Source organism: Mauremys mutica, chromosome 3, assembly GCF_020497125.1.
Source record: "Mauremys mutica isolate MM-2020 ecotype Southern chromosome 3, ASM2049712v1, whole genome shotgun sequence".
In the NCBI taxonomy this organism is placed as follows: Eukaryota; Metazoa; Chordata; order Testudines; family Geoemydidae; genus Mauremys; species Mauremys mutica.
Window position 1 is genome coordinate 74,228,616 of NC_059074.1, and position 21,921 is coordinate 74,250,536.

The 21,921-nt window shown below is 39.7% G+C and overlaps 1 protein-coding gene across 4 annotated transcripts in view; it reads left to right on the plus strand.

The window, feature by feature from the left end:
- KLHL32 (kelch like family member 32) overlaps positions 1 to 21,921 on the plus strand; it is a 186,987-nt gene that overhangs the window by 76,735 nt on the left and 88,331 nt on the right. For all 4 annotated transcript variants that reach the window (XM_045010668.1, XM_045010670.1, XR_006578212.1 and 1 more), the window contains exon 5: positions 15,444 to 15,551. In XM_045010668.1, the coding sequence (XP_044866603.1) occupies positions 15,444 to 15,551 (108 nt within the window). The remainder of the gene's footprint in view (positions 1 to 15,443; positions 15,552 to 21,921) is intronic.

A 21,921-nucleotide genomic window follows, 5' to 3' on the forward strand; every position in this document is an offset into this window, starting at 1 on the left:
TGAGGCACAAAGGTTAGTTGATTTTTCCCAGGGTCACACAGGGAGTCTGTGGGAGAGTGGGGAACTGAATGCAGGTCTCCTGAATCCCAGTCTTGTGCCTTAATTACAGAGAGGACTTGTAGCTAACATGCATATATTTTGATGGTGATGATGCCGTAGAAAATGTCTCGCTTGCAGAATCATCCAACTAGTCAGTGTTGATCTCTTCTACTTGAATAGACAAAATTGCATTCACTGGCACATTTTTATCTTGAAGAATGCAAAGAAACTCATTTTCAGTAGTTCTTGTGATAAGGCTGAATCATTCATATCTTGCTGCTTAAGAACTATAGTCAATTTGTATTTTTATTTTCTGTTCTGTTACCATTACTTCAGTTCATTCAATCACTTGTTTCTTTACACTTCAACTTGAGGCATGTTGAGTCTCATACATTCACTGATGTTTGATCATTTCTAATCACCAATCCTGTTTGCAGTATTGATCAGCAGCTTTCACATTTGCTACAGTTAAAATGAGAAGCAGCCACCAAGTGAAATCACCACTAAAAATGGAAAATAAGATAAGTGAGTCAGCATTGTAGAGAGAGCCATGTTATCAGTTGCCTTTCCCACTTTCTATGTTCTAGAAAATGTAGTCCTCCCCTAAAAGGGTCACAGTTCCAACCACTCCTCTCTCTTCAACATTTAATGACAGTTGATTATACCTATTAGCTATTCCCTCTCTCTCCAATCACCAATGATTCTACTTATTTCCCTTTAGGCTGCCACACAGTTCTAATGCCATATTACTTACTGAGAAGTATAACCAGTTTGTTGATCTTATCACTTTCCTGTTAATATTTTAGAATAAAGTTTTAAACAAGGATTGAAATAAACATTTGATTCTAAGTATCAAAAATCTTTCAAAAATGTTATGTCCTTGTAAATATTTAGAGTGACGTAGAAGTTAAAAAATGAAAACTCACAGGAAAAAAAACCTGGTAAAACCCATTAAAAAGTAAATAGGTTGTTTTTTTCTAAAATAAAATTGTTTTTTCACAACCCTAATTTAGTGGACTAGATGCAGGTTTGTCTGTGGTTTTTTTTTAAACCTGTCCATTTCATCTTATATTGATTTTAACAATCCTCTGAGCCAGTGTACATGCCCTAATTCTATTCATCAGCTTAAAGAACTGACTCACATAGAATTAGCCCACACATTTGGCTGATGCAAACTGCTGCATAAATTGATAGTCAATTTAATTATTTGGTGATGATTTAGTATCTGTTATGCAAGACACAGCTGAGAGAGTAATGTATACAAACAGGGATGAACCTGACATTATCACAGACATTGGACATCTGCTGCTTTGATTCTTTTGAATGAATATGCGGAAAAGTAATTCCAAGGCAGACAGGAATGTGGCATCCCATCACTTATGACAGTGAGTGAAATTGTATCTTCTGGGCACTTGGCCATTGATTTCTTGTTTCTGCTTCCCTGGACTCTGTTTTTAAACCTGCACATTTTGAAAGAGTCTGTTAAATGTGGTTGCAGAAGCTGCCTTCTGTCTGCTGCATTGATCAAATCAATGGGCCAAAATTTCCACTGCTTTGTATCTCATATCGTGGCTTATACCTATGCAAAATGTTGCTAAACATTACTTTTCTGATTTGGTAGCATTTACATCCATTTTGTGCTCACCTTGTATATTTGTAAGTTGCTACATAAGGTAAGGCACTGGAAAATTAGACCTAAAGTCTGTCCAGATGGACGTTCTGCTGTATGTAGGTTCTTATATCCGGTCCATCAGTGTGATACCTGTGCTCCTTATCACCCTTGTACAGCTCTATATACAATTCTAAGCGCTGATCTTACTTTCCATTCTGTACATTGGGGGCGGGGGAAGGCTGATGTGCAAAGATCTGTTTGGCTGCAGTGCTGAGGGTCCTGGAAGGGCAGAGAAAGGAAGCTGCACACTACATCTGCATGTGTTATGCTGTGTACCAATCATAAGAACATAAGAAAGGCCATACCGGGTCAGACCAAAGGTCCATCTAGCCCAGTATCTGTCTACCGACAGTGGCCAATGCCAGGTGCCCCTGAGGGAGTGAACCTAACAGGCAATGATCAAGTGATCTCTCTCCTGCCATCCATCTCCATCCTCTGACGAACAGAGGCTAGGGACACCATTCTTACCCATCCTGGCTAATAGCCATTTATGGACTTAGCCACCATGAATTTATCCAGTCCCCTTTTAAACATTGTTATAGTCCTAGCCTTCACAACCTCCTCAGGTAAGGAGTTCCGCAAGTTGACTGTGCGCTGCGTGAAGAAGAACTTCCTTTTATTTGTTTTAAACCTGCTGCCTATTAATTTCATTTGGTGACCCCTAGTTCTTGTATTATGGGAATAAGTAAATAACTTTTCCTTATCCACTTTCTCAACATCACTCATGATTTTATATACCTCTATCATGTCCCCCCCTTAGTCTTCTCTTTTCCAAACTGAAGAGTCCTAGCCTCTTTAATCTTTCCTCATATGGGACCCTCTCTAAACCCTTAATCATTTTAGTTGCTCTTTTCTGAACCTTTTCTAGTGCTAGAATATCTTTTTTGAGGTGAGGAGACCACATCTGTACACAGTATTCGAGATGTGGGCGTACCATGGATTTATATAATAATATATTCTCAGTCTTATTCTGTATCCCTTTTTAAATGATTCCTAACATCCTGTTTGCTTTTTGGACTGCCTCTGCACACTGCATGGACATCTTCAGAGAACTAACCACGATGACTCCAAGATCTTTTTCCTGACTCGTTGTAGCTAAATTAGCCCCCATCATATTGTATGTATAGTTGGGGTTATTTTTTCCAATACATTACTTTACATTTATCCACATTAAATTTCATTTGCCATTTTGTTGCCCAATCACTTAGTTTTGTGAGATCTTTTTGAAGTTCTTCGCAATCTGCTTTGGTCTTAACTATCTTGAGTAGTTTAGTATCATCTGCAAACTTTGCCACCTCACTGTTTACCCCTTTCTCCAGATCATTTATGAATAAATTGAATAGGATTGGTCCTAGGACTGACCCTTGGGGAACACCACTAGTTACCCCTCTCCATTCTGAGAATTTACCATTAATTCCTACCCTTTGTTCCCTGTCTTTTAACCAGTTCTCAATCCATGAAAGGACCTTTCCTTTTATCCCATGACAGCTTAATTTACATAAGAGCCTTTGGTGAGGGACCTTGTCAAAGGCTTTCTGGAAATATAAGTACACTATGTCCACCGGATCCCCCTTGTCCACATGTTTGTTGACCCCTTCAAAGAACTCTAATAGATTAGTAAGACACGATTTCCCTTTACAGAAACCATGTTGACTATTGCTCAAGAGTTTGTTTTTTCTATGTCTGACAATTTTATTCTTTACTATTGTTTCAACTAATTTGCCCGGTACCGACGTTAGACTTACCGGTCTGTAATTGCCGGGATCACCCCTAGAGCCCTTTTTAAATATTGGCGTTACATTAGCTAACTTCCAGTCATTGGGTACCGAAGCCGATTTAAAGGACAGGTTACAAACCTTAGTTAATAGTTCCGCAACTTCACATTTGAGTTCTTTCAGAACTCTTGGGTGAATGCCATCTGGTCCCGGTGACTTGTTAATGTTGAGTTTATCAATTAATTCCAAAACCTCCTCTAGTGACACTTCAATCTGTGACAGTTCCTCAGATTTGTCACCTACAAAAGCCAGCTCAGGTTTGGGAATCTCCCTAACATCCTCAGCCGTGAAGACTGAAGCAAAGAATCCATTTAGTTTCTCTGCAATGACTTTATCATCTTTAAGTGCTCCTTTTGAATTTTGATCATCAAGGGGCCCCACTGGTTGTTTAGCAGGCTTCCTGCTTCTGATGTACTTAAAAAACATTTTGTTATTACCTTTGGAGTTTTTGGCTAGCCGTTCTTCAAACTCCTCTTTGGCTTTTCTTATTACACTCTTGCACTTAAGTTGGCAGTGTTTGTGCTCCTTTCTATTTGCCTCACTAGGATTTGACTTCCACTTTTTAAAGGAAGTCTTTTTATCTCTCACTGCTTCTTTTACATGGTTGTTAAGCCACGGTGGCTCTTTTTTAGTTCTTTTACTGTTTTTCTTAATTTGGGGTATACATTGAAGTTGGGCCTGTATTATGGTGTCTTTAAAAAGGGCCCACGCAACTTGCAGGGATTTCACTTTAGTCACTGTACCTTTTAACTTTTGTCTAACTAACCCCCTCATTTTTGTATAGTTCCCCCTTTTGAAATTAAAGGCCACAGTGTTGGGCAGTTGAGATGTTCTTCCCACCACAGGGATGTTGAAAGCTATTGTATTATGGTCACTATTTCCAAGCGGTCCTGCTATAGTTACCTCTTGGACCAGCTCCTGCGCTCCACTCAGGATTAAATCTAGAGTCGCCTCTCCCCTTGTGGGTTCCCGTACCAGCTGCTCCATGAAGCAGTCATTTAAAGTATCGAGAAATTTTATCTCTGCATTTCGTCCTGAAGTGAAATGTTCCCAGTCAATATGGGGATAATTGAAATCCCCCACTATTATTGGGTTCTTAATTTTGATAGCCTCTCTAATTTCCCTTAGCATTTCATCATCACTATTACTGTCCTGGTCAGGTGGTCGATAATAGATCCCTACTGTTATATTTTTACTAGAGCATGAAATTTCTATCCATAGAGACTCTATGGAACCTGTGGATTTGCTTAAGATTTTTACTTCATTTGAATCTACACTTTCTTTAACATATAGTGCCACTCCTCCCCCTGCACGGCCTGTTCTGTCCTTCCGATATATTTTGTACCCCGGAATGATTGTGTCCCATTGATTGCTCTCAGTCCACCAGGTTTCTGTGATGCCTATTATATCTATATCCTCCTTTATCACAAGGCACTCTAGTTCACCCATCTTATTATTTAGACTTCTGGCATTTGTGTACAAGCACTTTAAAAACTTGTCCCTGTTTATTAGCCTGCCTTTTTCTGATGAGCCAGATTCTTTTTTATGTGACTGTTTATCATCTGATCCGGCCCTTACATTATACTTCTCATTCCTCTGCTCCTGACTATAACCTGGAGATTCTCTATCATTAGACTCTCCCCTAAGAGAAGTCTGTGTCCGATCCACACGCTCCTCTGCAGCAGTCGGCTTTCCCCCATCTCCTAGTTTAAAAACTGCTCTACAACCTTTTTAATCTTTAGTGCCAGCAATCTGGTTCCACTTTGGTTTAGGTGGAGCCCATCTCTCCTGTATAGGCTCCTCCCATCCCAGAAGTTTCCCCAGTTCCTAATGAACGTGAACCCCTCCTCTCTACACCATCGTCTCATCCACGCATTGAGACTCTGAAGCTCTGCCTGCCTACCCGGCCCTGCGCGTGGAACTGGGAGCATTTCTGAAAATGCCACCATAGAGGTCCTGGATTTCAGTCTCTTCCCTAGCAGCCTAAATTTGGCTTCCAGGACATCTCTCCTACCCTTCCCTATGTCATTGGTACCTACATGTACCACGACCACCGGCTCCTCCCCAGCACTACACATAAGTTTATCTAGATGCCTCGAGAGATCCGCAACCTTCGCACCAGGCAGGCAAGTCACCATACGGTTCTCCCGGTCATCACAGACCCAGCTATCTACATTTCACCAGCCCTAGATTGGTCAAGTTGCTTGGGGTCAAATTTTCAAGTGTCTACTAATTTTGAATGCATCAGCATTTAGGTGGCAGCTATGGCTTGATTGTGGCAACTTCCGATATTTTTGGGTTTGATTTTCAGAGGTGCTGGGCACCCACCACTCCCAGTGGAGTCAACAGCAATTGTAGGTGTTCACGACCTTTGAAAATACCCTAGTTTGTGCACCCAGAAACCAAGAACCACAATTATGGAAGACCTCTGAAAATTGAGGCTTTTACCCCCTTAGTACTTCAGTTTCTCCATGGGCAGCTTGTGACTCCTGCATTTGGGGAGCCTGGGTGTGAGCCCTGGAAGCTTCCTAGAATTGGAAGGGGCCACTGGCTCCCAGACCATGGGCCCACCCCCTGCTATGCCCTGAGGCTTGCTTCCACTCACCCCACCCCTCGAGTCCCCTGCTGCCCACTCCTCTCAGCCCCCTCCAAACCCCCCCACTCTTCAGTGCCCCCACTTGCGCCTCTTCACACCCCCCCACGAGGCCCCCAGCCCCCAGCTTCTCAGCGGGCCTGGGGGGGGGGTCTTGGGGGAGGAGGATGTGGAGAGGCGCGAGCGGCAGGTGGTGGAGATTCAGGGGGAGGAAGCAGCATGAGGGCAGGACCTCAGGGAGGTGGGGGGAAGAGGTGGAGTAGGGACGGGAAGAGGAGCAGCATGGGTGGAGCCACTGTCCACATGGGAAAAGGATGAATGGGAATGGGGCCTTGGGGTGCAGCATAATTGGGGCTACTGCCTGGGCGCTCTTTCAGCGGCGGTGCTCCGAAGGTGGCAGACTGGCATGCCTCCAGAGGGAGGTGTGCCACATTCTGTTTTGGGAGGCTGAGTCTCCCCTGGCTTCTTACACCTACAATCCATGAGTCTCTCAATCTGTAAAATGGGGATTAGACAGTCTCTATATACTTAGATGAGGTGTATGTTTAATTAGCCATTGTTTTACAGGTCTTTGGACATTACATAATTGCTGAGCATTATTATATTCTAACAGTATTATACTGATATGTATGTACAGATCTAGGGATTACATAAGGCATTTTTTTTAAAGTTGCTATAATTTATTCCTCCTTAACTACATCATTTTGTGAACATAAACAAATAATAAATGGCAGCTAAAGGAAAGAACCATTGAAAACTGAGTATCAGAGGGGTAGCCGTGTTAGTCTGGTTCTGTAGAAGCAGCAAAGAATCCTGTGGCACCTTATAGACTAACAGACATTAGTCTGTTAGTCTATAAGGTGCCACAGGATTCTTCATTGAAAACTGAATTACTGTAAATTATTTAATCAAAATTATCAGATTAAATTTTCTTTTAACAATTTTTCTAATCTCAATCTTCAACACAGAACACTTAATTGTAGCCGATACTTTAAGAACAGGAAAAAGTGTAATGGAAATATAATTTTTCTGCTGATACATCTAAGTGGTTTCCCCCCAGGAGTGGACTCCCATGTTTTTAGACTGCTCTTAAAATTCAGTGTTGCTCTTGAGAGAACTATACTAGATGAATAGAAAATCCTGTTCGTTGCTTTGTTTGATTCCTCTGCTGGCATAAAAGCTTTTGCAATACATTTTCTTGAAGAAAATTTGCATTTGTAGAAAAGTGTGAAGTTTGCCACTCTCAAATAGAATTATTTAAAATGGCTATTGATAATATGCCTTATCAGAAGGATTATGTCCTTTCTTTCTTTTTCCTATTTGAGAATAATCATTTTCTCTTTCCTGTTCCCTATTCCATATCAGGTTAAATTCAGAGCTCAAATTGAAAAAGAAGGAAGGATGGATTTTTCTGTGCTCTTTTTAGAGCAGATGCAATTTTATCTATTTGTTTTTAAAGTAGGTACCAACAAGCCTGTAAAAAGTGAATGAAATGCTTGGATAGTATGAATTTTCATTCTTAGTATGAAAGCAGATGTATAACATATTATGGGTGGGAGGGGGAAGTTACTGCAAATCCAGACAAGTTGGAAAAATGTTTATCTTGCGCTTGAGTTTTGCTGTGCAGTATTTCAAACCTTTCAATAATATTTTACTGCCACCCTCGCTATACCAATTTCCTTCAATAAAAATAGTCCACCGGGCAGTTGTCTCCTAGCTGCATTTCCTAAATAGGTATGTCTTATCAAGAACAGGATAATATCTGCAAGCAGATTGCTGATTTTTTTTTGAAGAGTAACAAGCGGGGGGGGGGGGGGTGGTGCATCAAAAATGTCTGGTGAGGCACATAGCTGCTAAAAATGCTCTGACCTCTGGTGAAACCATTTGTGAATGAAGACCTGTTTAATAACTGGATTTTTTTTCTCTCTCCACATTCTGGCCATTGGATGATATTTTCTTTTCTTTCGGATTTATTTTTTATTTGGGTAAACAAACTATGACCCTGCTCAGCAAAGACAAACAAATACCTAATTTTATGCAGTATTAAAACACTCATTGATTGAGTAGAAGTGGAGGGATAGCAGAACAGTGACTGAAAAGAAGAAACTGAGAGGACAGCTGGGTCCACATAAGCCTCATTTAGATGGAAGAGAGGGGCATTCTTCAATATTTTTTGTGCAAGCAAAGTCTGATCAATGATTTTATAGATTTTACTTTAACCTTCATTCACTTTTTTTAAAAGACTTTGTATACATATATTCAAATCAAATATGATACAGTTGACTATGAGCTGAGTAAATTTAAGGCAGGTTTTGACAATTGTCTAAATATTTAGTATTTAGTTTATATCTTTTTTCTGCTACTGTGCATCAAGCTGAGATGTCGTCCCCCCCCCTCCGTTTTAATTGTACTATGGGGAAAATAAACTGAGATACTAGCACTACATAAAAACACTATTGATAGATTTACTTAATCTCACAAAACCGAACAATTCAGGGGTGCTTCTAATATCTGATTTTGACAGTTCATGTTTAACTCACTCCCTAAGTATTGCAAAAGTTTCAAAATAGAATATTATGATCCATATGTGCATACTGTATCTACTATATTCAGGTACTGTATGATGAATTAAGAACTGAGCATCTGCACTGAATTTCAACTGGTATTCTGAACTCCCTTGCTTGTATGGGTCTTTGAGAGGGGATTTCATGCTGAGTTAACCTTTCAATCATATTAGGCTGAGTGTGAAATTTGTTGATGGATGAAGGCATCGTGGAAGGCTTTACAGTATAAAGCTCTGGGCAGGAGACAACTTTCTTGGGGCCAGCCCATCCTTGTTGAAGGGATTCCTAAGGACCATCACAAACCTCACCACCTTCCGCACCAATGCAATGAGTTCTTCTTTGACCTTGCCTTCTCCAAGATAAACAGCATGTAGCTTTTAAAAGGCAAAATGAAAGCGCCACTAAACCAAAACACTCCACTGTACACACAGTTCTCACCCTGGAGAGAGTATGAGAGAGAACAAAACACATGTGACATATGTCAATCATGCTGTTTAATGCACTACTAGAAGACACTCAGACACTACTGATGAGATACTGTAATGAGTGGTATAAGACTCTAGCTCTAAAGCTCAGCAGATCTGGGATCTGCACCAGTTCTGCACAGAAGAAATGGTTGTGGGTCTGAAGGTGAGCTGGAGGCTGCTTGTTAATATTCCTATGCAGTCCACATTTATGTTGACCCAGTGGCAATGAACCCCTACACATAGGATGCAAGGAACACTCCTTATTCCAATCCAGAGCTGAAGTAGCAGCCATGTCTGCCCCTGCCTGTGAGTCAGATGATGATTACTATTCCCTACACCTCTAATCTCATGTAGTTCCTTAACTAAAAGATTTTAAATGACTATAAGTGTTTAAGGCATAAAAGACAAAATTGGTTACCAAAGAAATAAAGAATAAAACCACAATCTAATTCCTAAACTTTACCAAGCTAAATAAGATTAGAAAGCAAAAAGGTTTCTCTCACCCAAAAGCTTACAGCAGTCCATGTTAGGACCACTCCCCCTAGTTCAATGATAGTCTTCCAAACAAAGAAACATCTTGCTTCCTGAGTAGAGGTGGGGGAGGAATGGTAATGGGGAAGCCATTGTCTCTTATTTTTATATCCACTTCCTCTCTTTGAGGATTACCCACTGCTGGGGCGCAGACAGTGTGTGGCCTATGTGAGATTCGAAGCATCTTCCATATGAATTGTATATTTCTTGTTCATACTTCCTGTGTATGTGAGGGATGATATTCAAATCTTTGATTTAAAGTACCCTCTGACAGTGAATGGTTGCCTCAGTAGTTAATAGTTTTCTAACTGTGGTCAGTCCTTTGTTGACACTGGGGAGCTAGTCTGTGAACGTTCCCCAGAATTACAACATGTTTCAGTAACAAACATGTAGCAAAATCTTTTAATTCCATATACAATATTGGTACACACATTTTAACAGGATAATGATGCTCAGCAGATTATGGGTTTTCAAATGATACCTCACAATGCATACAGTGCAAAACCTACCATAACCATATACAAGTGGTGAACATGGGGTACAGGGTGTCACACCCTGTAAAATTCCTTTCTGACTCTTACTGGCCTCAACAGCATCTTGTCACAGTGAGTTCCACAGTTCAGTGGTTCATTGCATGAAAAAGTATTTCCTTGAATCAGCTTTTGAATTTGCCATCTTTTAATTTCATTGAATGTCCCCTTGTTTTTGTGTTAGGAGATATGGGAGACTTCTGTTCTCCCTGTCATTTTTCCAAACCATTTATTATTTTACATACTTTTATCCTGTCCTTTATTTTTCATCTCCTCTCTAAGGTAAACAATCTGGATCGTTTCAATCTCTCTTCAGATGAGAATTTTTCCCTGCCCCTATTCATATTTGTCACCCTTCTCTGAACTCCCTCTAGTGCTGTGATCTCCTTTTTGAGATGGGGATTATCAGCACTGCACACAGTATTCTAGAGGAGGCTGCACCATTGTTTTATATAAAGGCATATAATAATATGGAGAGTATTTACCATACTATTCTTTACGCAACCTTGCATTCCTCAAGCAATCTTGTTTTCTTTTTTGACAACAGCAACAAGCTCTTATATTATATTGCTATATTCGAAACAGTGTAGTCACTGGCAACACACTCTGATGGGCTATTGACTCTATAGTGAGCTTAAGTAGAGGGAGAATCTGGGCTGTGGGAAAATAGGTTCCCCCTTCTTCTCCCCCCCCCCAAATACAAAATATCTGTAATTAGAGCAAAATCCTTCTTTCATCAAAGTCAATGGGAGTTTTGCTATTGATTTTAGTGAGACCAGGATTTGGCCCTAGTAGGAAAGTACAGATAATCATCCAAGTAAATTGTATCTGGTATAAATAATTGCTGCTTTTTTGCAGTACAACAATATCTTCTTTATGTAACGTCAGAATAGTTTGTTAAAGTGTTTGCACTGGTGTTTCTGAGCTTTGAAATATACTTTAATAATAGGGAACTTCTGAAAACTTCCTTACAACTTCAGGCCAGATCCTCAGCTGGAATAAACCAGCATAGTTACATCCAAGCCAGTGCAGCTAATGCCGACTACAGTGGGTGAAGATCTAGCTCTGCATATCTTAAATGAGTTCCATATTGTTGCTGTTACTTTTCTGATCCACAGTTCCACACTGCATACTAAGTCAACAGGTAGTCAGCACTGCAACAATACCTGGTGCTAGGACGGTAACTTACTATTTATAATAAATAACAGTTGATGCACAAATCATTTTCCACCATATCGTTAGCAATAATGCGGATTTGCACATGCAGAACCACTTTTGAATAGGACCCTTTTCCTGCTTGCACTGAGGCAGACTAAACTCTGTAACTGTGCTTTAGTTTTAATGAAAACATATTGATACAGATTTTAATCAAATGACATGTATATCATTTGAATATATGAAAATGTAAATACTTGGTTGTGGTATAGTGTTTGGAATGTGAATTCTTTCTTTGATGAAGTGCAGAATTTTAGCAAAATAACATCAGAACCCTGCTAGTCATGACATTTCTGAGCAGCAGTTGGTATTAATCATTTTTTCCTAATTTTTTTTTATTTTTAGTTTCATCAACTAAGGCCCTAAATTTAAGAAAAAAATAAATGGTTTACGACTCAGACAAGGTCTGAGAATAATTAGGATAAAACAGTAAGGAGATAAGCTTGTTCTGTTGAAATTATCTTCTGTTTTCTGACAATTGTAGGATAGGATCTAATAGGTGTTTGCTTTCTGACTGAAGAAAATAAAACTTAATAATCATATTTTGTGTATAAGAAAACCCACTGCTTTTGAATGTCAGGGTATTTATGAATTACCAGTTCAACATACTTTATTTAGAGATCTGGTGTGGGGCACCACACAGCTCCGTGCAATTATTTCTGAAAGGAGTGATGGTTATTTTGAGTCATTTGCTATATTCAACAGGTTATGGACTGACATTTAAAATGACTTCACTACATGGCATCCTGCGCCCCATTACAGAATGCTTTTCATCATTTTGGTTAGTGCACTTTTCATGCTGTGTGAAATCACTCCCTACGAACAGGTTTGCCGTTCATATGTTTGAAAACTGCTACCTTTTTAGTTTTAATGTTTACAGTAACTCATTTTATGGGTGGGAGGGAGGGAGCAAGAGATCTGCAGCTAGGCAGGTGAGCTACATATTTTAATATTATGTAGTGTAGCTATAAAGTGCAGTTCTGACAACACTGTAGGTAAGAGAGTCCTACAGATCAGACTGAAGGAAAAAGACAGGCCAAGCGGAGAAAAAGTGGTGGGATGTCATAAATGAAGACATGCCAGCATGTGGTGTGATAGAGAACATGGCACTGAACAGATCATGTTGGAGGGAGAGGATTCATAATGCAGACTTTGTGTTATGCGATTAATGCAAGGAAGAAGATTGTAGCTATAACCAGCTCAAGGGTGAGAAATATTGTTGAAAGCCATATACAAATAAATGACAACTGATATTTTGGGTGACATGCATGGTAATTAATAAACTACAGTTTTTTTACTGAGCTTTACAAGTCATTGAATTTTTCAGTTCTGATTTCTTTTCAGTTGGGTAAACTTAGAATGACTATTTCTTACTGTGTTAATGTGATACCTAGTTTAACACATTATGTTGTATTATACTGCCAGTTAGGGAAAACCTTGATAAAATTTCAATTGAAATACAAATTGTAGAAGAGAAGAACCAGTACCTTGATAAATGACATGTTTGCTTAAATTGGATCACTACCAGGGAACAAATTCATTTCAGAACAGTTCATTTCAGTGGCAATCAGAACAATGCTTTTGGAAGTGGACACAAATTTTTGGGTGCTTCAATTTTTGTACTGAAACTCCTCTGTCCCAACTGAGATATCATGCACCGGATTTTAGAGATGCTGAGCTCTTGCATCTTCCATTGATTTTTAGTGGTGTAGTAGTAATGTAAAAGGCTATAGAGTTGGGACCTGCAGACCCACTGATGGGGGTGGGAAATTCATGTAGCCCCATGATTGGCCCCTCTAAATTCTGCCCTAGTGTTTCTCACACTAGCTACACTAGCATTTGGATTGCAGTGACCCCTGCTCAGCAGCATGTGGAAGGGAGAGAGACTATAGGAGAGCTCAGTGTGAGCCCTAACAAAAGGCTATTTTGGGGGGATGTGAGGGTCTTGAGGCTAGTTATGGGGAGATGTTAGCTAGGATGATAGGCTCAGGAGCTCCTCAACCTCTTCAATAACTCCTTGGCTGTCGCTCAGACAAGAAGAGCTCACCCTCCACACTAGGTGCCTCCCATCATGTCACTCTCACTGCCATATAATTGACACTTGCAACCTGGAAATCAGCTCCAGTTTTGCCATTGATTTCAATAGGATCAGGATTTCACCCTTGGAGTCTAACTCAAGGAGAAGGTGTGGGTCTGGGTGGCTCTCTGCAGTAGCTGATAAGTGACTTTTTCTACTTCAACACTCAATTAGTGGTCTGTGGGTTCAGTCACATCCCTAGCCACACCATTCAGATGCCCAGTACGAGGCAGATTGCAGTTTATTTAACAATCCAAAATGGTGCTGCATAAACATAACTGCCATACTGGAGTAAGACCAGTGGTCCACCTAACCCAGTATCTTATCTTCAACAGTGGCCAGTAACAGAGCTTCAGGAGGAATGTACAGAATGGTGCAGTTGGAGTGATCCACCCATCTTCCCCTCCCAGCTTCTTGGCTAATAGCCATTGATGGACATGAATAAAGGCAGATTACATGGATCAGGCTTGGGGAAGGGAAGATAGTATGAGTTGGAGCAAATAATGTGTTACAAAAGGGCTAATTGTTGCCCTCACATATGTACATGCCAAAGTTAATGAGATTTAGGCATATGTATCTGAAGGTAGAACTAGGCCTAATAAAAATATTTTCATTAATTATCACAACATTTGAAATGTCTGTTAGTGTCTTTGGAAGCTTGAAAATATTTATAAAGTGGGGAAGGGAACCCTACCCTTTAAGGGAGGAAAATACTTTTGAAACAGCAAATTAGTTTCTAATTTAAGAGGATGTTCACACTATTTTAAAGGAAGGGATTGACACTCTCTACAACTCAATGCCATTCTGTGCAAATATTAAAATTAAACTCTAAGACGTAAAGATTGAAAATGAGCTCAAGTACCAAATCATGTTGGGAGAGAATGATCTTAAACCAAACAGGCCATGCAAGTTTGGCCTGTCAAGTCTAGCGTCCTTCCTCAGTCAGTAAGCTATGCCTCGGAGGAAGGTGGGAGAGAAAGGAAACCGAGATAATGTGCCCTGGTCAATTCTGCAGTACCGTCCAGCAGCCAGCTACATACTTTGTGAAGTATTTCTTTTTATTTGCCTTAAGTTTGTCACTATTGACAAATGAGTGAATTTATTGACTCATTCCATTTTCTGGGGAGGGTAAAAATGGGGCCTAACAGGTCTGCATCCATACATATGTGGCCTTGCTCTTAATGTACTTGAATGTTTTGTGTACTTTAATATCAGTAGATGACTGTTCATGTTACCTCTTTGCCTTTTTTATTTCTAATTGCATGGCATTCTTTTGTGCTATTTGGGTAGGATTACCACTTTTTAAAAAGAGATTTTAACTGTCTTAATACACTAATTTACTTATTCAAAAAACCACGGAGGGTTTACCTTGCCCTTTTTTAATCTTTAAATATTTTATAGACCTACAAGTCAAATTTACTGTTCTAGTGGTGTTTGATTTTTTCAGGGTCCAATTTGCCCACTTAGTATGGTACTATTCAATATATGTGAGTGGTCCCATTGGTTTCAGTGGAATTACTTGCATAGTAAAGTATTATTCAGTGTAAAGCTTTCAGAATTGGATCTTGATGGATTAGTTGCAGTTTTTCTCTTCAGGGATATGTCTGTATACTTCTTTATCAGTGAAACAGCTCAGTTGCTAACCTACTTACTGAGGGGGAGTCAAAGGAAACCGTAATAATGAAAACTTTGTATAGATCTTATCAGTGCTTAATTTATGCTAGGGCTGAGCCCTGGCACCTCTAGGCTTGGCACTTCATAGCTCTGGCACATCTGGGCTTGCTGCATCAGTTATAAATGTAAAAAAATTGCTTGAGCCCTGGCACCTCAATAGTAGTCATGATGCTATGGAGGTGTTTTACCTGGAGAATAGCAAGGGATGGTTAGGTAGCTAAAATCAACAGTGTTCATCTGAAACTTCTCATGTTTCTCCCTCAATCTCATTTTTAATGTCTGCAAATGTTTCTTTTCTCTTCTTAGGCAATGTTCAGTCTCTGTATGGTTGAAAGTGGAGCTGATGAGGTGAATTTGCATGGTGTCACAAGCCTAGGTTTAAAGCAGGCCCTGGACTTTGCATACACTGGACAGGTATTGTACAATTCTTCAAATTCAAACACCTAAATAAAAAAAATAAAATCATTCTTGCTACTATAGAAACTAATGCTAAGTGTCAGCTATACACATTTAAATTTTATATTATTAATCTTCTGCACTTGCAAAGTATGAAGTGTTTGGGCCTGTCAATACAAAAATGAATGGACTTTACTTTGGAGTGGATATTATTATTTTCTGGATAAGATCCATATAAAAAAGAAAAATCTCTTTATCCTAGTAGTTCTGAAATCCTAGAATCACAAAAGTGTAGGGCTAGAAGGGATCTCAAGAGGTCATCTAGTCTAGCCCCCTGCACTGAGGCAGGACCAACTATGCCTAGACCATTCTGACAGGTTTTTGTCTAGCGGTTCTCAAATTGTGGGTTGGGACTCCAAAGTGGGTCGCAACCCCTTTGAATGGGGTTGCCAGGGCTGGCTTAGACTTGCTGGGGCTCAGGGCCGAAGCCAAAGCCCAAGGGCTTCAGCTTTGGCCCCCCTGCCCAGAGTGGTGAAGCTCTGGATTTGGCCCCCCCCCAACCCAGGGCAGTGGGGCTTGGGCGGGCTCAGGCTTCGGTCCCCCTTCCTGGGGTCATTAAGTATTTTTTGTTGTTGGAAGGGGGTCACGGTGCAGTGAAGTTTGAGAACCCCTGGACTAACCTCTTCTTAAAAACCTCCAGTGATGGGGATTCCACAACCTCCCTTAGAAGCCTATTCCAGAATTTATCTAGCCTTATCCTCAGAAAGTATTTCCTTATATCTAACCTAAATCTCTCTCATTGCAGATTAGGCCTATTACTTTTTGTCCCATCTTCAGTGGACATGTAGAATAATTGATCACCATCCTCTTTATAACAACCCTTAACATATATGAAGACAATTATCTGAAGACTATCACTCTTCTTTTCTTAAGACTAAACATGCCCAGATTTTTTAACCTTTCCTCATAGGTCAGGTTTTCTAAACCTTTTATCATATTTGTTGTTCTCTGGACTCTCTCAAGTTTATTCAGATGTTTCTTAGTGTTGTACCTAGGACTGGACACAGTACTCCACCTGAGGCCTCAACAGTGCCAAGTAGAGCGGGATAATTATGACACTCCTGTTAGTACACCCCAGAATATTAGTCTTTTTCACTGCCAAAGCACATTGTTGGCTCATACTTAATTAGTGATCCACTACAACTCACAGATCTTTTTTCAGCAGTATTACTGCCTAGCCAGTTATTCCCCATTTTTGTATTTGTGTGCCCTAAGTATTTGTCTACTCTAAGTGTACACTTGTCTTGATTTGAATTTCATCTTGGTGATTTCACACCAGTGCTCCAATTTGTCAGGGTCATTTTGAATTCTAATTCTGTCCTCCAAAGTGCTTGCAGCCCCTCCTAGTTTAATGTCCTCTACAAATTTCATAAGCATCCTCTCTGCTCCATTGTCCAAATCATTAATGAAAATGTAGAAAAATACTGGACCCAGGACTGACTAGATACGTCACCTCACTACATACCTCCTCTGGTTTACTGCAAACCATTAATAACGATTCTGTCAACCAGTATTCAAGGGACGATTGTGATCATCTAGTATGACCCACTGTATAACAGGCCATAGAACTTCTCCAAAATAATTCCTAGAGCATATCTTTTAGAAAAGCTTCCAATGTTTATTTAAAAATTGACAGTGATGGAGAATCCACTACGTCTTTTGGTAAATTGTTCCAATGATTGATTACTCTCACCATTAAAAAATTGCGACTATATTTCCAGTCTGAATTTCAACTTCCAGACATTGGATCATGTTTTAAGTTTCTCTGCTAGATTGCAACAGCAGGTCACTCCTTAACCTACTTGGTGTTAAGCTAAATAGATTTGAACTCACTGATTCCATCACTAGAGGGCATATTGTCAAATCCTTTCCAATGTGAAGTCATTCTCATGGCTTTTCTCTAAATCCTCTCCAATGTATCAACATCCTTCCTGAACTGTGAATATCAGAACTGGTCACAGAGTTCCAACAGCAGTTGCACCAGTGCCAAATATAGAGGTAAAAAAAACCCTGTCTCTTCACACTTGAGATTCCCTTGTTTATACATCCCAGCATTGCATTAGCTCTTTTGGCCACGGCATCATATTGGGAGCTCCTGTTTAGATGATTGCAACCTCCAAATCATTTTCAGAGTCACTGCTTCCCAGGATAGAGTCCCCCATCCTGTAACTATGGCCTAGATTCTTTGTTCCTAGATGAATACATATACATTTAGCGGCATATATTTGTTTGTGTCCAGTGTACCAACAATCTAAGATTGCTCTGTATTAGTCACCTGTCCTCTTCATTATTTGTGTCCATCTGCAAACTTTATCAGGTTGTTGATAAAAATGTTAAATAGCATAAGGCCAAGAACAGATCCCTATGGGACTCCAATAGAAACACACCTGGTTGATGATGATTTCCCCATTTACTATTACATTTTGAGACCTATCAGTTAGCCAGCTTTTAACCCAATTAATGTGTGCCATGTTAATTTTATATTGTTCTAGGTTTTTTGACCAAAATGTCAGGCAGCACCAAGTGAAATGTCTTATAGACATCTAAATGTATTACATCAACACTGTTACGTGTTATGAACCAAACAGATATCAAGTTAGTTTGACAGGGTCTGTTTTTCTTAAGCCCATGTTGATTGACATTAATTACCCATCTTTTATTCTATATTAATCACTCACTCCATTATCTTGTCCAGGATCAATGTCAGACTGACAGGCCTATAATTACCCAGGTCATCTCATTTACCCTTTTTAAAATTTTTGTTCCTAATGTACTTTAAAAACTTCTTGTTGTCCTTAACTCTGCTGGGTATAGATTTCTCCTTGTGTCCCTTTGCTTCCTTTATCAATTTTCTAGAATTCCTAAACTCTGATTTACATTCATTATCAATTTTCACTTCCATTTGTTTTGCGTGGTTTTTTTATAGCTGCCTTCAGTTCCCCGCTAAACCAGGTTGTTTTTTTAAACAACATGGCGTTCCTCAATTTTGGCTTTTTTGGGGGGTATCTATAAAAGTGCTCTTAAACAATTCCCAGTTGTTGCTCACATTTTTCTGATTAAATTCTTCCTCACAACTGATTTGGCCAATAATTGTTTTCAGCTTTATGAAATTGGCCCTTTCAAAGTGCTAGCTGTGAGTGCCTGTTTCTGTCTATATTTATCTATATCTTACTGGTCTGGTTTTTATTCTACTTGCAAATTATAAATGTGGTGAAGTCAAGATCACAGGTACACAAGCTACCATTAATTTTAAGTTCGGTGATGAGTTTCTCTTTTCTGTCAGACCAGGTCTAATGTAGAATTTCCCTGTGTTGATTGCAACTCTTGAATTAGGAAATTGTCATGTCATGTAAAGTGTGAAACCACAATGCTTATGAGGTGACTCAAATTGTTGGGAGTCTGGATGCTAAGTTGATGGTAAGGATTGGGGAAATTTTGAGTATTTTTTGCAATGAAAAATATTACTCTGCATACCAACCCCCCAGTAACTTCTCATTACAATCATTGGGATGGTCAAGTGGATAATCTTTCACAAAAAAAGAGTTCAAGGATTGTATGCCAATAAAAACAGAAACTAATATAGAAAGAACAATGTGACATTTTTTGGGATCTCCTAGACCAGTAAGGGGTACCATCAGCATCTACCCTATAACCTTGGATGCCTTTATGCTTTATGTCTTTGGTACAGAGCCCTGACACCAGTTACCTACACACAAGCACAAGGTCTCACCCTGGCTTCCACCAGCCTCGTTACTCATTGCAGGGTGACACCAACAGCCCTTCTAGTCCCAAGTCTCCCCAAATCTATTCACCCTGAGTTCTTAACTACCAGACACTGACTTCCCTGAACTCCCTCTGGTTCATCATCACCAAAGGCATGAAACCAGACCCCCCCAGATACCAGCTTACTTTGATACACACACTCCGCAGAATTTGCACACCAGAGACCGGCTCTGGGTAAAAATAAACAAAAGGTTTACTTAGTAGAAAAACCACAGATTCAAAAATAAAATAGTACGGGAAAAGCAAATATTTTCTGTATAACTTTTATATGAACATAAAAATGCAACCTCATACAGTCATCTTTACAGAGTTTGTCAATTTGATAGACTCTTCTAGTACATGCATAGTGCTATGCACACAGTGCAACATAGGCATTGCTATAAAAGATCCTCAGGCCACACTCTTCCCATGGATTCTTTCTATATGCAATCTGACTATATGAAATCTCCCTTTGAAAATCATCAGAGGGAAATCAAGGGGTCTTGTCAATAAAGAAGAGTATGTAGGCTGAAAGAAACTCAGCATTCCTGTAAATAATTTTGGCTCTTATGCAGCAAAGCCCACAACCAGGGGCTTGAGTCCCACTGATTCAAACAAAAGCTCAAGTGCTTTGCTGAATTGGGGTTTTTATCCCCACAGAGTACATTATCTCACACATTTTTAATATATGATAATCAATAATAATACTTTGCACAGAAATCGCCCCTTACATCTGAGGAACTTAAAGCATATTATAAAAGTGGTTAACCATTATTCTTATTTTACTGCAGCAATGGTGCAGAAACTGAAACACAGGTCACACAAGAAGTCAGTGGCATCGTAAGGATTAGTACCAAGCTCTCCCGACTAAGTTCTGTGTTCTAATGCTTAGGCTACGTTTAAGGGATGTGATTCTTAGCTCTTGTAGACATACTCATGCTAGCTCTCATCTGAGCCGGCATGCTTAGTAGTGCAGCATGGGCAGCGGCAGTGGCAGCGTGGGCTAGTCACCCTGAATACAAACGCACCTGAATCTCATGGTACAGTACTCACGGTGACTAGCTTGTGCTGCCTCTGCTGCTGCTTGTGCTACACTACTATTTTTAGCATGCTAGCTCAGATGAGAACTAGCCGAGTATGTTTAAGCAAGCTGGGAATCCCTAGCTCAGAGTGTAGATATAGCTTATAGGTAAAGCTTAACAGATTGTTCTGGACTTTTACAACCAGTGTGGGTTTTTTCTCTTTCCCAATGTTGTAAGGATGCTGCTACATTACCAAAAAATTCAGCAGTCTCCTTAGGTTTTAAAACTTATTCTAAACCAACAAAGCATTTGACATTGAGAAGAATGAGTGAGATCATGCTAATCACAGGGATCTCCTATACCATTTTGTATCTGTATCTTTCTCAGTTGTTGAGTTTGATTCATGGGTCAAGACAGTCTTTTGGCTTGACTCTAGCTGGGACTTGCTTTCCAGCCTGCCTAGGATTAGAACAACCTTACAATATGTGTGTATAAAGGATGTTTTAGAAAATAATGGGCTGGACTTTTCAGAAGTTCTAGGTATCTGAAGTCCCTATTACCTTCAACTGGAGTTGTGAGTGTTCAGAACTTCTGAAATTCAGGCCCAATATATACATTTTTTTTTAAAAATCAGCAGTTATAGTAGAACTCTTTTTTTCCATTTCTGAAAGCCAAATGGGAACCTGTATCTACTTTATAAATAAAGGAAAAAATCATTTTAAAATTATTTTTGGTTAGCGTATTTTTTGCCACAAAAAAACTATTTCTTCGAAACACTCATCTGAATGAATATATTACGTTAGCTGTCTCTGTAAGTTTTTATCTTATTCAATCAATATTGCAATAAGAGAAATTCAAAGTTCTTTTTAACCATTAAGTAGGAAAACAGAAGGAATCCTACCATTTGAAAATTAAGATTAAAATCAGTCTTTCTTATTAGGTGTGCTGTTTACAGCTTTATTGTACTTCCTGACACATTCTATTTCTGAAATGAGCTCTTGTAAAATGAATTGTCAGTTTCTTTCACATGTTTGGGTTGCAGTCAGTGTTCTCTTAAAACTCTACTAAAAGTAAAGGCATTCACCCATGATGTGGCTTTATGCTTTTTCGGTTACACAAGTTGTGTATGTGGCTCTGTGACCGGTCTCTAACAGCACTTCAGCAAACCAGGAAAACAGATTTCATATTTCAGTGGGAGTGCCATCTTGTGGTTGGAAAATCCTTTCTTTACTGAAATATCACACATAAAACAACTGTTTGATAAAATGTTATCCTGAAGCTCAGTTTTCAACTTGCTCCCTTGTAGTTAGGTGCTCCAGCTAAATTTAATCTAGCAGAGTCTGCAGAGTAGTGGGAATCCTACCAAATAACAAACAAGTGGCACTCAGTGCAACTAGTACCATTAATGATTGCAATTACAGCAGCATGTGTTTGACCTCTGCCCAGGGGCGGCGCTAGACATTTTGTCGCCCCAAGCACGGAGGGTCCGCAGGTCCCGCAGCTTCGGCAGCGCCTGCAGGAGGTCCGCTGAAGCCGCGGGACCA